The sequence below is a fragment of the Prosopis cineraria genome, unplaced genomic scaffold (genome assembly GCF_029017545.1).
Source record: "Prosopis cineraria cultivar Desert tree isolate PC_DT_omini unplaced genomic scaffold, ASM2901754v1 PC10, whole genome shotgun sequence".
Classification (NCBI taxonomy): domain Eukaryota; kingdom Viridiplantae; phylum Streptophyta; class Magnoliopsida; order Fabales; family Fabaceae; genus Prosopis; species Prosopis cineraria.
The window spans coordinates 6,710,459-6,723,809 of NW_026555341.1; the positions used below are offsets into that span (position 1 = coordinate 6,710,459).

Below are 13,351 nucleotides of genomic sequence, written 5' to 3' on the forward strand. Positions count from 1 at the left end.
TGCAAATAAAGTGTCAATTATTTGTGACTGAGGAGCCGATACTGAGCAGGTAAGGGATGAAGACAAGTTAAGCTGCATGCCTCACATAAATGGCATTAGAAAAAGCTATATAAAATGCCCTCTGAAGTCGAAGCTTGCATTTCAAGGGACTCTGAACTTCCACTTTATAGAACATAACAGCACTGTTATCGATATGGTTTATTAAGAACCACACATTTTCCTGCTCTCTTGGCTCCCGTTAATTGGGACGATTACTCTTAATTAATCACTTTGACTATACCCCATTCTTTCCTCCATCCTAACGTGACATCTCCAACGAGTCTTGGGAATATATATATATATATATATATAATCTTCTTCCTGAGTAAATGTGAGCGTGAATATATAGAATATGTAGATCTTATCTTCCCCACCACATGTGCACGTGGGGGTACTCAGCAGAAGAGAAGCTAGATTAGTAGATTGGTACGTGTTCATTGTATTCACAATGAATTTTCCACCCGGTCAATTTTACATCACAACTTAAATCAATAACTTAGTTGCAACTTGCAAGCACTCGTTTTTGATATTATGATCTGGTTCGTGTAATAAAAAAGACAGACTTGGATTGTTGGTGGTTAAAGTCAGGCGTAAACTATATCTTAGCGTGTCAAGGTCTACTTTGAATTCTTAAGAAGCAAAAAGTGAATATATAACCCAACAATCAAGTTTCTTTTTGTTTTCTTTAATTATATGAGCAGTCATATAATTGGGAATGTTTTGTACATACACTTACACACATATTTATAGTTTCTTAGTGCACTAACAAGTATGCTTTTGATCTGTATGTACCTCGTGGGTGGGCTGTAAAATGTTACTATTTCTGCTTACATATGTCGAAAAGGGGAACATCGTAGAGTGTTAGAGACTTATACAATGTTTAGTAAATAAAAAATTGTTTTTCAAAAAAGTAAATGAACATGTCTCATTTTCTTTTAACGTACATTCTTTATTTCTTTTCTAAAAAAATACTTTTTAGTATGCCAAATATGTAATTGGATTTTGACTGTTCTGCTATTGCATGTTTCAAGGGTTTTTTTAATATGTATATTTCAAAAAATAATAATAATAATAATAATAATAATAATTTTGAGTTAAGCACTAATATTAAGGATTTGAATTTTAGCCAAAAATGTGTACTAACAATGGTGAGTACAAAAAAAATGAAGTGATACCAATGAGAATTGGGATTCAATAGAAAGAATTAGTCCTTATAACATAGTGAATCAATACTCAAATCTTTATTATAAAATACGTTTATATTTAATGCCTAATTATGTTTTAAACATGATTGTTTGCAACAAGAGAGCACTTGTGTATGATAAAAAAAAATTGAAGTGGTGAGTATATTTGGATGTCATGGAATTTTTAATAGATAGAACATTGAATAATAATGAAACAATGAGGTTTCATCATCAAATCTTCGGAGTCAACTGTATGGATCCACAAAAAGCCGAAAAAACGAAACTCTATGGATTAACTCAACAAACGGGAGTAAAATAGCATCAAGTGGAACATGCAACAGGAGATCTGAAGTGGGCCAGCTGCATATGGGTACCCACCATAAGATTTTGTGCCAATTAACAATCAGACATGTAGGACCCCTCTTTCTCACCAATTTCCACAACAACATTTCAATTCTCTCCTCATCCATTTTTTTTTTTTTGAAATAACCATGCTTTCTCGAAAAGGGAAGAGACAAGAGAGAGAGCGCAAAAGGGAAGCCAGAAGAATAAGAGAAGCCTCTGCATGACCTCATGGCAGAAAACTTTCCACCATGACTGTTGTAAACCTGAATTAAATAAAAAGGTTAATTGATCGTGCCAAAAATTCAAGCAATATAATGGTCTAGCTCATCTTTTTGCCAGAAAACACATTCAACCATTTCACCTTGCAGGCACTGGAGAGATCAAATTCAAAGATTCATGAGATTTCTCATAATCTCATAATTAATCCATGCTTCTAACAGCTAATGAGACATCCCTAAACCAACTTTACCTGACACAGTATTAAGCCTCGAGAACCTTCTTGTTTCCCAACTCATGTAAAGGAACTGCAAGACCCGTTGCCAGATATTTGGGTACGACCAGTCCTATCTGTGCGCATTGTTCAATTAATTACTCTCCTGATTATATGTATCTAACCAATTCTGTGGTGACACCTTGTTCAAATGAAGATATTTAAATAAAAAAGCAATAATGGTGGGTCTTCGTTCACACAGTAAACCTATCTATTATCATGGTAATTGCTGCAATGTGGTCAAGTCCGTGGCTCAATGGACAGGTGGGGCGGTGCTCAATAACTAAACTTTTACCACATCAAGAAATAAAAACAAGACCATGTATAGTAGTTGGATGAACTTCCTAGAACCCTCCAGATAATCACCAATGATGTGTGTCTTGAGATTTAAGATAATGGCATTTTATTAGTTAATATGGGAATGTGTCAGCTATTTGGTTCTGGGAGGAAGATCTAGGAAAAGATTTCGCCAATTATGAGAACGAAAGGAAAAAGAGTAGGATGGTGTGCCTTCTCTTGTGGGCATCATCAACCTCTAGATTGAATAATATTTAGCATAGATATTGCAAAAGATTTCAAGTTGGTTAAAGCTTCAGGAAGTTGAAGACTTGTAAGCATTTAATGATCCGTGTGGAAGATTTACTTGAGATGCTTAGTTCCGTCATACAGATTCTTTGAATCTCAACTCCTCTATCAAATCTAGGAAATTCCCTCAAAATCTCCCAATGTCTTATTGGGACACAATAATCAGAAATATGAAAAGTAAAAGTTATCGTTTTAAGAGTGAAGACGTGGGAAAAAGGAAGCATCGGGGAAGGTTTCGTACTATGCAAGGCCTTTTAAACACATCATATATGCCGTTGACAAAGAAATTATAGTAGTACTTGTCTCCACACTGATATAACTCCAATTATTCTATTCTATCTCCAACTACTCATCATACAGCTTTTTGAGCAACCAACTGCTCGAAACGAAAGAGAAGTGCTCAAAATTAATATATTATTTTCCCAGGGCGTGGCCTGCCTATATAAGTAGATCTTCTGAGATGCATGCCAGCACTGTCTACTCCTTTCTGTCCATTCTTCCCCTTCTTCTCACCTTATGCTCTCTCCTCCTATTCATTTCTCTGAACCTGTCCCTCCCTTTTTCTGTCAATACCTTCACTTTTTCATATATTATCTTTTCTGAACAAGTGAACAGTTATTAAGAGTAGTTTAGAAAAAAATGTGGTGCCTTTGCGTCGCAGCACTGCTTATTATATGCATCACACATTGGGTTTACAGATGGAGAAATCCCAGATTCAATGGAAAACTCCCACCTGGTTCCATGGGATTGCCACTTCTGGGTGAAACCCTTCAGTTTTTCTCTTCCAACACTACTCATGATATCCCCCCCTTCATCAAACTGAGGATGGAGAAGTAAGCTACATGAACAAAGCTTTCTTTTGTTTTACAGGAAATGTACTTTTGCATGTCTCAGTTGTCTAGTTAGCTTTTTAATTTTTATGGGGAAACAAATTCCTACTTGCATATTCAGGTATGGACCAATATTCAGGACCAACTTGGTAGGACGTCCAGTTGTGGTATCAACAGACCCATCTCTCAATCACTTCATATTCCAACAAGAAGGACAGTTGTTCCAGAGCTGGTATCCAGATACATTTACAGAGATATTTGGGAGACAAAACGTTGGTTCTTTGCATGGTTTTATGTACAAATACCTCAAGAACATGGTGCTACACCTGTTTGGTCCTGAGAGCCTTAAAAAGATGCTCTCCGAAGTTGAACAAACAGTTTTTGCAACGTTGCAGCAGTGGTCCTTCCGGGAAAGTGTTGAATTGAAGGAAGCAACAGCAAAGGTAATTTTGATAATACCAAGTTGCTGCTTAGCTATTCGTTTTCTCACGGAAATTTAACTGACAAACAGTTTGATGTATTTACAGATGATATTTGATTTGACTGCTAAAAAACTCATCGGTTATGACTCGGCCAAGTCCTCAGAGAATTTAAGGGAAAACTTTGTTGCATTTATCCAAGGACTCATTTCATTCCCTCTTGACATTCCTGGAACAGCCTATCACAAATGTCTTCAGGTAAATCTGCCAAAACCAAGTCAATATTGTTAACCCTACATGTTTTTTCTTTAGCTTTTTCGAATAAGATTTCTAAAGGGAAGCTTACCCCTTTAACTCTCAATCTCAGGGTAGGAAAAAGGCAATGAAGATGCTGAAGAACAAGCTGCAAGAAAGACGAGCAAGGCCTCGGGAACAGCAGAGTGATTTTTTCGATTATGTAGTTGAAGAACTTCAGAAAGAAGGAACGATACTCACAGAAGACATAGCTCTTGATCTCATGTTCGTGCTTCTGTTTGCAAGCTTTGAAACCACCTCTCTGGCTCTTACCTGTGCCATCAAATTCCTCGTGGACAATCCCTTAGTGCTCAAGGGATTAGAAGTATGTGGAATGAATATTAAAATTTTGCATTTATTTTATAGTTTATACTTGTATAATTTCCTACATTGTGCAGTCCATCGTATTTAAAAAAACCCTGGGTATGGTACCTTGATTAGGAAGAACATGAAGCTATCATAAAACAACGTGAAGATCCTAACTCTGGAGTCACGTGGAAAGAATACAAATCAATGACATTTACATTTCAGGTGGGGCAAAATTTTTATTTTATTGAAAGACAAAGTTAAATATCCTTTATTTGTATATGGGTCACTGAGAAGGGCCTGACTGATCGCAGTTCATAAGTGAAACCGTGAGACTCGCAAATATAGTTCCAGGAATCTTCCGAAAGGCACTGAGGGAAATTAATTTCAAGGGTATGTAATGAGCATGTCACAGTTAGCCCATTATTTTATGAAATGAAAAGTACAACAAATCTCACAACGTTATGTGCCCTTCAGGATATACCATACCCGCAGGTTGGACAGTCATGGTCTGTCCCCCAGCTGTACATTTGAACCCTGCCATATACAAGGATCCTCTTTCTATCAACCCATGGAGATGGGATGTAAGTCAAATTCTATTTATCTATATATTTTATATAATATAAGAACTTTGTAAATGATATTATTTACTCTCTTCAATCCAAAATATAAGCATATTTTTTGGTCAATTTTGGTCTAAAATGTAAGCAATTTAGTATTTATAATTTTTTTTTTACTTTACCCCTTATATTTATTAACCTAAATTCTCATGACTATGAATTTAGGCTTTTTTTGTCACATATCATAAATTAGAATTAAAGGTAAAAAGGAAAGACAATACATATTTTTATGAGAATAATAATCTTATTGAGATGCGGATTATTTTATGCTTGTCCATGTAGACCATCTTATCATATATTACAAATTAGAATTAAGGGTGAAAAGGAAAAATAATATATATTTTTATGAAAATAATAATTTTATTGATATGTAGATTATTGTTAAAAACTGTTTATATTTTGGACAAAATAGATTATAATTTATAAACAGTGTTAAACCTACACTAATTTAAAACTTAATTTCTCATATGTCATAGCTTCTTCCAAGGATCCAACAATTTGTGTACATGTCTATATCACTAGCTTCTAGAATTATTGAAGTCTAATATTCAGAACTCCTCTTTCACAATTTAGTGACTCACAAAAAAATATGGTTACTGCCAGCAGGGGGTGGAAACAAACGGGGCATCAAAAAATTTCATGGCTTTTGGTGGGGGCATGAGATTTTGTGTTGGAACAGAGTTCACTAAGGTTCAAATGGCTGTCTTTCTTCATTGCCTGGTAACAAAATTCAGGTAATTAAGAATAAGATCATGCTGCGTCTTGCATGTGCAGTTCAAATGTGAAACACAGAGTAACCTCTTTTTTCAGGTGGCGACCGATCAAAGGAGGGAACATTCTTAGGACTCCTGGTTTACAATTTCCAGATGGTTTTCACGTTCAAATCATAGAGAAAGATCAAAAGATGCAGAAACCAGGAAGGTGCAAGGGCATGAATATGGTTGTGTCATGACATAGGAGATGGAGAAGGATTATACTTGACATGTTCCCAACCAATGGTATTTTCAAGCAGAGCATGACAAGACCTAGTGGAAGCTAGAGTAGTAATCGGGAAGGTCCCTCACTCAAGTTTTGTTCAGCTCACTGTAAACTTTGTGTTTCATACATGAGTTTATTCTCAATATGCTGAAGGGAAAAAGAAAAACACAAAGATTTAAAAGCATACATCAGATCCCCAAAAAGGGAGAGAGAGGAGGAGGGGAAATTTTCACTTTGTAACATGCAGCGTGTATGTATCAAACTATAAATCTTATCCTTTCTATTTGATTATCTCTCACTTCACATCATTGAATAACATTCATCTTCCAATAACATACCTTCCTGACACGAGGGAGAGGAGGGTCCAAGTAAGGAAAAGATAGGAGAATCCAAAGACTAAAAGATGGTGGTAACTATATATATGTTAGGGCCACTCTTCTCTCTGCTTAACCTCCAGCTCAATCTACAGCTTCTTTGTGTTTTTCATAGTTTTCTTGCCTCTTTGTTATGTTTCATCACTTTCTCCAGTCCCTTTGAAGCGTGTCGTTCCTTTCTGCGCTTGTGATTCCAAACTTTGTCATCAAGATGATGCATAGTATCTATATCCTTCTTGTGCCCATGCTTGTGTATATCTTTCTGGACGTTGTGCAGATAATAGTGATGATCAGATTCTCTTTGAGAATGCCTATGCTTGTGGTCATTATAGCCGCTTTTCCGCCTGTGATGGGAACTATGCCTAGGGTGCTTGAGTTCCTGCCTATGATGTGGGTGATCATGAATATGCTGGTGTCCCCTGCCAGTTTTTAACTTGTGTTTATCCAAGATCCTCCGATCACCATCACCACAGGTATCTTCCCACCATTCATAAAGAGGATCGAATAATCCTTTCTCATGCAAAAGCCACAATAACACGAGCACTGCAATTCAACTAACAGTATCTATGATCCATGCGCACAATATAATTAATTATTATTAATTACAATTAGGATACTAATATGCACTAAGTAAGCCGTACCAGCGGGAACGATTGCCAAAAGCAGACCAAACAGCACTATCCAACCCAAGCATATGTACTGGATGTGGCACCGCAGGTCAAAAAACCCTGAGCATTTTTGTCTGCTCATTTATCCCAGCAGAGAAAAAAGGGGTAGGAGACAGGAAATTTCATCAGATAATTTGTCAAGTAAAGCAAGACCAAAAAAAATCTTAGAAAGGTGTGATTAAATTTATAACACAACAGACACGGATCTTCCCAAATCCTGCTTCTGTAGATAGATGGTTCATGTAATCATGTGGAAATGAAATTCAATTCTGATTGACAAGCTATAATTCCTCCTTAATCGAAGTGAAATCAAAATTCATACCGAGTGATGGAGTTTATAAAAATTCAAGAAATACACATATTTATCGCGTAATCCAGAGTGATAAAAATGGGATATGAAATTTCTAATAGAAAATAATACCTGCAATTTTTTCCAGTGATAAAGTCTTTAATACTTGCCCATATTTTGTTCCATATGATTTCAATAGAATCAAAGAAACCATTTTTACTAGTATCTGGTGGTCGAAAAGGGGGACCCTGCGCTAAAAAAAATTTGAATGACACTCAACTTCAAATGCTCTTGTTTCCATACCATTTAGCCAGAATTTTTTTGTTCGACAATTAAAAGATTTTTTTTGGTAACTATATGTCAGAATTTCTTTGCTTAAACCTCTGGCATGCTCATTTGTCGCTAACATGAAATATGTTGCATTTTTTCTTTTTCCTTTTCCTTTTGGATAAAATAAGTGACATAGAAAATTAGATTCTTCCTAAGTCCTAACTTCAGGATCTAAGCTGAATTCCAATTTCCTTGATAGAGATAAAACTACTCATAACTCCTTAAATATTTACGTTCACTCTTTAAATCTCAAGAATGTAAAATTTTATGGAATGGGATGGGAGTAGTGGCGATGTAAAATTTCATGGAATGGAAGTGGGATAGCAGCTAAGCACTCGGAATAGCAAGGCAAGTACAATAACTGACTATGCAGAATAGGTTGGCACTTTTGATAGCTAACCAAACAGGAGCATTTTTTTTAATTACGATTTGTGGTTTTGAAGCATTTTGGTAGTTAATTACTGAAGTGTATCAGTTGGTCAAAATTATAGTATCATAGGAGAAGGCTTAGTATCGTGAATATTATTGAATCAATACAGTTGTTTTCTGCCTATTCTTTCTCATTCTCTAGTGCATATGCTGTTATGCACCGCAAGTCCAACAATGAACAAGTAATATTACACCTTAAATTCCCCTAGCCTACCAGCCCATATAAAAAGATTCTATATTTTCCCCATAATTTTATCGATTTCAGCTTTTAACTTCATTATAATTTCTTTGTCCTGGTTCGAATTATTCAAAAGCATGCTGCCGAGCTCAACAAAATTCAGATACAAGAAAAGAACAAACCTGAGATCCATTGTCGAGAACAGTTGCTGTAGTAGTAAACTGGCACTCAGCTCTATCAACTTCATTGTAATCAGAGTCCTTTAGTATAGCTTCGAAAGGAACACAAAAAGAAGACATTGAAGTAAAAAAGTTCTTCTGACTCTGTCCTCAGAGCGGATAACAACGCAATGCAATAATGAGCATCAAATTTACCTGCACAGGTGTATTTTGCAGCTTGATTTGTGGTTGGGAAGATTTTAAATGATCGGGTGGTAATCTCATTCGGCTTCATTATTAAGAATTGCTCCTGAAACCATAAGAACTTTCAAAGTATAATCTACACATAAATTACCTTTAAAACTGGATTGTTGTTTTTTGTGTTGGGGGGGGGGGTGTTCAATCTGTGGAACGTAAGTATTTCCAGGAAGTACCTCCATCAAGGTGACATCCTTTGAGCAATTAAACTGAAAGACAAGAAAATACATCAAAACCGAAGCATCTTGTCGAACCCTTTGTAGAAGTACAACAATGTAAGCCCAATTAATGTGTCCTCAATAAAACACGTATACGTAAAAAACATTGGATCTATTACTTTCCTTTGCTTCGTTCATTAAAGAAATTTGATAACCACGCTCAAATTAACAGACTAAAAGACCAAATAACCAAACTGAGATTGAACAGAACTCCACAAACACCTTTAAGAATCAAACAAAAATGCGGTGTGTGTTGAAATTAAGTTTATTCACACCAACCAGTTAATCCAGAAAGTTGGATTAACATTAATTAATTGAATGTTTAAGAAACAGAAATAGATCCCACGGAGCTTAGCAAAGGCGTTCTCTAATAGCAGAAATGTTAGGGACTATGATAGGAAAAGTTGAACAGCAAACTACCGTCAAACTATATGATGCTTCCACCTCACCGGTATTCTTAGTAGTGATGGTTGCAACTCCAGATTGAGTTAAAGCTTCAAATGTAGGGACGCTGACACTTATAATTTTTCCAGGGCTCCTAGAGAAAAGCATTTATGTTAATACAAGAAGAAGGGGGGAAAAAAAACGCTGTTGTAAATTCATGGAAAATCAAAACCATTCTCCCAAAATCATCCCAAATAAAATTAACTACATTTTTCTGCTATTTCTTTTCCAAATTGCCCTCTCCATTAAAATATATTCTTTTGAGAAATGGTAATTCCTTAAAAGACTGGGAACTTTAATGTCTACTTCATTGACCTGGACCTGATGATTGAGTTAACCCAAAAAAAATAAAAGAAAAGAAAGAAATGTCTGCAAGTGATATCACATACCTTTGGTAGACATATTCTACGTCATTGGCACTTAATTCTATCACGAGGTTTGTATTAAGAACTTCTGTGATTCCTATGGAGAAAGAATGGGTCCCTGCATTCTGCCAGCAGGTCAAGTTACATATAATTTATAATAGAAAATCCGCTACCGTAAATTTAACCTACAATTATTGCAACATACTGGATGCTGGTTTATCCTTTCAAACCTTCCTTCCACGCCATAGAGTGGAACCTGATTCCTACTGATTCTGTTTAGGTCAGCCTGTTGAGGACAAGAAAGTTTCTTTGCAAATTACGACAACAGCAAGAAAACTGTATAAAATTTACCAAAGAAAGTATATTCAATTCAGATATATACTGCCAAAAATTAATTCATACATGTGATAATTCCAAAAAGAGCACAATTACTAGGAAACTTAATTATCATATATATGCAGTTTGATTTCACCAACCTCCCGAAAGTTCCACAATTGATTGTGCAAACAACTCCAAAAAGGCGAAGAGCAAAAGTTTGGCTGTCCATTGAAAGCTTCATAGCTGACACCAATTTTATTACATTCAAGACCATCCAAGGTAAATCTCACTCTCTCCAGCAGCATCCATGCAGAAAAGTTCCTCCCCAAATCCTGTGGTTGACCAGGACCACCCTGCCATCAAAGAAATACATGCAAACATCTATTGTTTTCAATATATTTCTTATAACAGTTAAATTGATAAATGCAATTTATGGTTATATCAGTGAAACAAGCATACCTGCCTTGGAACAACAAGATAGAAATCCTCAAAAGATGGTATATTTGTATATCCAACAAAATCTCCAATAAGATTAACCCTCAAAAAGTTACCATCAGATGTCACTGTTCTATTTTCAGGACCCACAACCACTTCCTGCTGACCAAAATGTGGACAGACAAAATCTCTATTAAATACAAAGAAACCCAGAACAGAAAAGGAAGTTTAGAAAACCAAAAAAAAAAAAAAAATTGCAAAACAGTCATTTTACCTCAAGACCGAAAAGCCAATCAGAATTATACCAAATAGAAAGCAACAAGTAAAGGGATCAAATAATCAGCAACCTGTTATGTCTAACACTAACAGGCCACATAACTCCACAGTTAGTGGTGATATCATTCTATCAGTTATTCATAAGGAAAATATATTATAATTTACATTGCTCAATAAAAAGTTTCCCCTGTGGTAAATAAACCTTTCATGATGATATGGAATGCAAAATCTGTGGCACAAGGTGATTGATATCATTGAACAATATATAGCATTCAGAGAAACCAAAAACTACATACCGAAACTTCCGTTCCAGTCTTCAACTGTATCCGAACACTAAATCCTAATGTCCGTCGCCCAATACCAAAAACATGAAACCTGAATTGGCAAGCAAGAAAAAAATTTTAGAGAGAAAAATGGTGGCTGCTATTAGTTCATTAACGGTTAAAATGTTAGAGATAAAGAAGTCAAAGAAAGTCCCACATTTAGAAATTAGAGGATAGATTAAGGCTGTATAAAACTTAGGGTGTGTCTAATTAAATGGTTTAACATACAAAGAATATTTTAATTTAATTTAATATAAAGAACATAGAAGATCAACAAATCTACCAATGAAAATCACAATATAATAAAAGAGATGGGAGAAGCTTGCCATTCGCCAGGAAAACGAACACAATGTGCAGTGTTGGCCTTTCCTTTTGTCAGTTTGTCAACTAGTCAAATCAACATCACCAAGCCATGCTAGTTAATAGTTTCGTCTAGCCTCAAAATTTAAGAACGATAAAAACATTGCCACTTACAAAAGTTTCCACATGATGAGGGCATCCGACGCTGAGGTCCACAGGGGCAACAAATTGGCTAAATGAGAAAGCAGAAGGAGGAAATATGTTACTTGCGAATTGAAAAGGAAAAGGGAAAGGCGTTACCAAATGAAGAAATCTAGCACTTCGTTTCAAGTACGAAGTAGTCAAATAACTCATTATTTTATTATGCAACAACTCATACTCAGGGTACACGCCTTGTTCATAGTCTAAGAAGCAAATCCAACATGGTAGAAAAGTCACCTGGGTTTTCTCAATAACATGGCCCTCTTCATCTCGCAGCCTACAAAGCGAACACCAAAAATTAATCAGTGAAATCCATATTGCAGCCCACGTTGAGGCTAGGGTAAATCTCTGATTAATAATGCTATTCAAACGTGGCTTGCCTCGCGCATATCTTTACAACTTCTTCACCAGCATCTGGCTCACACTTCCGCGTCTTGACATAATACTCTTCAGGTTTATATGAAACATCCTGTTAAAATGCCATCTTACAAATTTAGTGCTCCTAAAATTACAGATATCAGGGGACACGATTGTTCTAGAATGACAAACTAATAAGAAAGACTTAGTCAACAGTTAGGAAAAGCGTGAAAATGAAAATTCCCATACCCTTATATAAGTTAATTCGTACAAAGCATAAGCAGCAGACTTGTTGACTGTTATGACTGGTGGTACTCGCAATGTCTGCACCTTGTTGGTTGAATTTTCCTCCACCTCCACAATTTCCGCAACAATTGAGGCTTCTCCTCCACTCTAGCATGAGAAAATAAATGCCCACTTAATAAAAATAAACAGAAATACCCAACTGAATTAGAAGAAGCAACTTCACGATTGATTGATTACGTCCAGCATCCGGAAAGTAACTCTAAGGACATTTGCTGTACTTCTTACATAGGGTGACTAGAGATGATTTGAATTCTTGGCCTTCTGTTTCGTTTAAATACATTATGCTCTTTCTGCCAAATTTGCATGCGAATCTCATATAATAGAAAAAATCCGAAGTGTGTATCCGAACAAAACTACATGCACAACTAGTAGAAACTCTCTCTTCCTGGAAACTGAAAAAATCCGAAGTGTGTATCCGAACAAAACTACATGCACAACTAGTAGAAACTCTCTCTTCCTGGAAACTCCCAGGGAGAAAGAAAGTCGAAGAAGTGAGTGAGGATTACCGAACCACTTGGAACAGCCATGTTGACAACGATTTTCATAGTGCAATTGAGATCGTTGGAGTTGGAATTTTTCTCGCACTTCTCGAGCCTTGATTTAGAAATAATTTGAACTCCAGCAACATCGAGCGGATTCAGATAACTAAGAAACCAAAGGGCTAAGAAGATGATCGTGGTCCTCTGCACTTCCATTTTCTTGCTCAGAATTGTCAATCCTTGGCGGGTTCTTCTGGAATGACCAATGAAATATTATTTTAGCGCGTGGCACGATACGGTTTTGGAGGATTGCTTAATACATGTTGAAAATGGATGGAAACATTGAGTATGCATGGATAGAAAAATCGCATTATCTTGGCCTTACCATGCATGACTATGCTGTTGTGAGCGGTTATATATGCCACGGTTGAAGAAAACGGCTTTTAATTTGGCGTGAGAACAACCGAACTGCGCCTCTCACCCGAAGTCTAAACGCGTCGTTGCACTAGTTTTTTTGTTATTATTTAAAAATAAAAATATTAAAAATGGAGGCCT

The 13,351-nt window shown here is 36.1% G+C and overlaps 2 protein-coding genes across 3 annotated transcripts; one reads left to right on the forward strand and one right to left on the reverse strand.

The window, feature by feature from the left end:
* The first annotated feature begins 2,921 nt into the window (after window positions 1-2,921).
* On the forward strand, window positions 2,922-6,381 carry LOC129322986 (cytochrome P450 87A3). 2 transcript variants are annotated; one of them, XM_054969473.1, is made up of 9 exons: window positions 2,922-3,476; window positions 3,595-3,916; window positions 4,001-4,150; window positions 4,260-4,511; window positions 4,628-4,717; window positions 4,807-4,885; window positions 4,970-5,076; window positions 5,716-5,846; window positions 5,923-6,381. In XM_054969473.1, exons 1-9 carry the CDS (start codon window positions 3,283-3,285, stop codon window positions 6,062-6,064), a joined length of 1,467 nt encoding a protein of 488 aa, XP_054825448.1. In that variant the 5' UTR covers window positions 2,922-3,282; the 3' UTR covers window positions 6,065-6,381. The 2 variants fall into 2 exon arrangements, with proteins under 2 accessions (XP_054825448.1, XP_054825449.1); XM_054969474.1 differs by having other exon boundaries at window positions 5,719-5,846.
* LOC129322025 (protein HAPLESS 2) lies at window positions 6,344-13,012 on the reverse strand. Its single transcript, XM_054968055.1, has 18 exons — window positions 12,824-13,012; window positions 12,261-12,404; window positions 12,035-12,123; window positions 11,892-11,931; window positions 11,628-11,685; window positions 11,480-11,540; window positions 11,127-11,205; window positions 10,579-10,713; window positions 10,278-10,472; window positions 10,007-10,087; window positions 9,826-9,926; window positions 9,413-9,530; window positions 8,951-8,983; window positions 8,733-8,826; window positions 8,537-8,629; window positions 7,554-7,674; window positions 7,106-7,206; window positions 6,344-7,007 (listed from the first exon to the last, which is right to left on the reverse strand). Exons 1-18 carry the CDS (start codon window positions 13,010-13,012, stop codon window positions 6,574-6,576), a joined length of 2,166 nt encoding a protein of 721 aa, XP_054824030.1. The 3' UTR covers window positions 6,344-6,573.
* Between the last annotated feature and the right edge of the window lie 339 nt (window positions 13,013-13,351).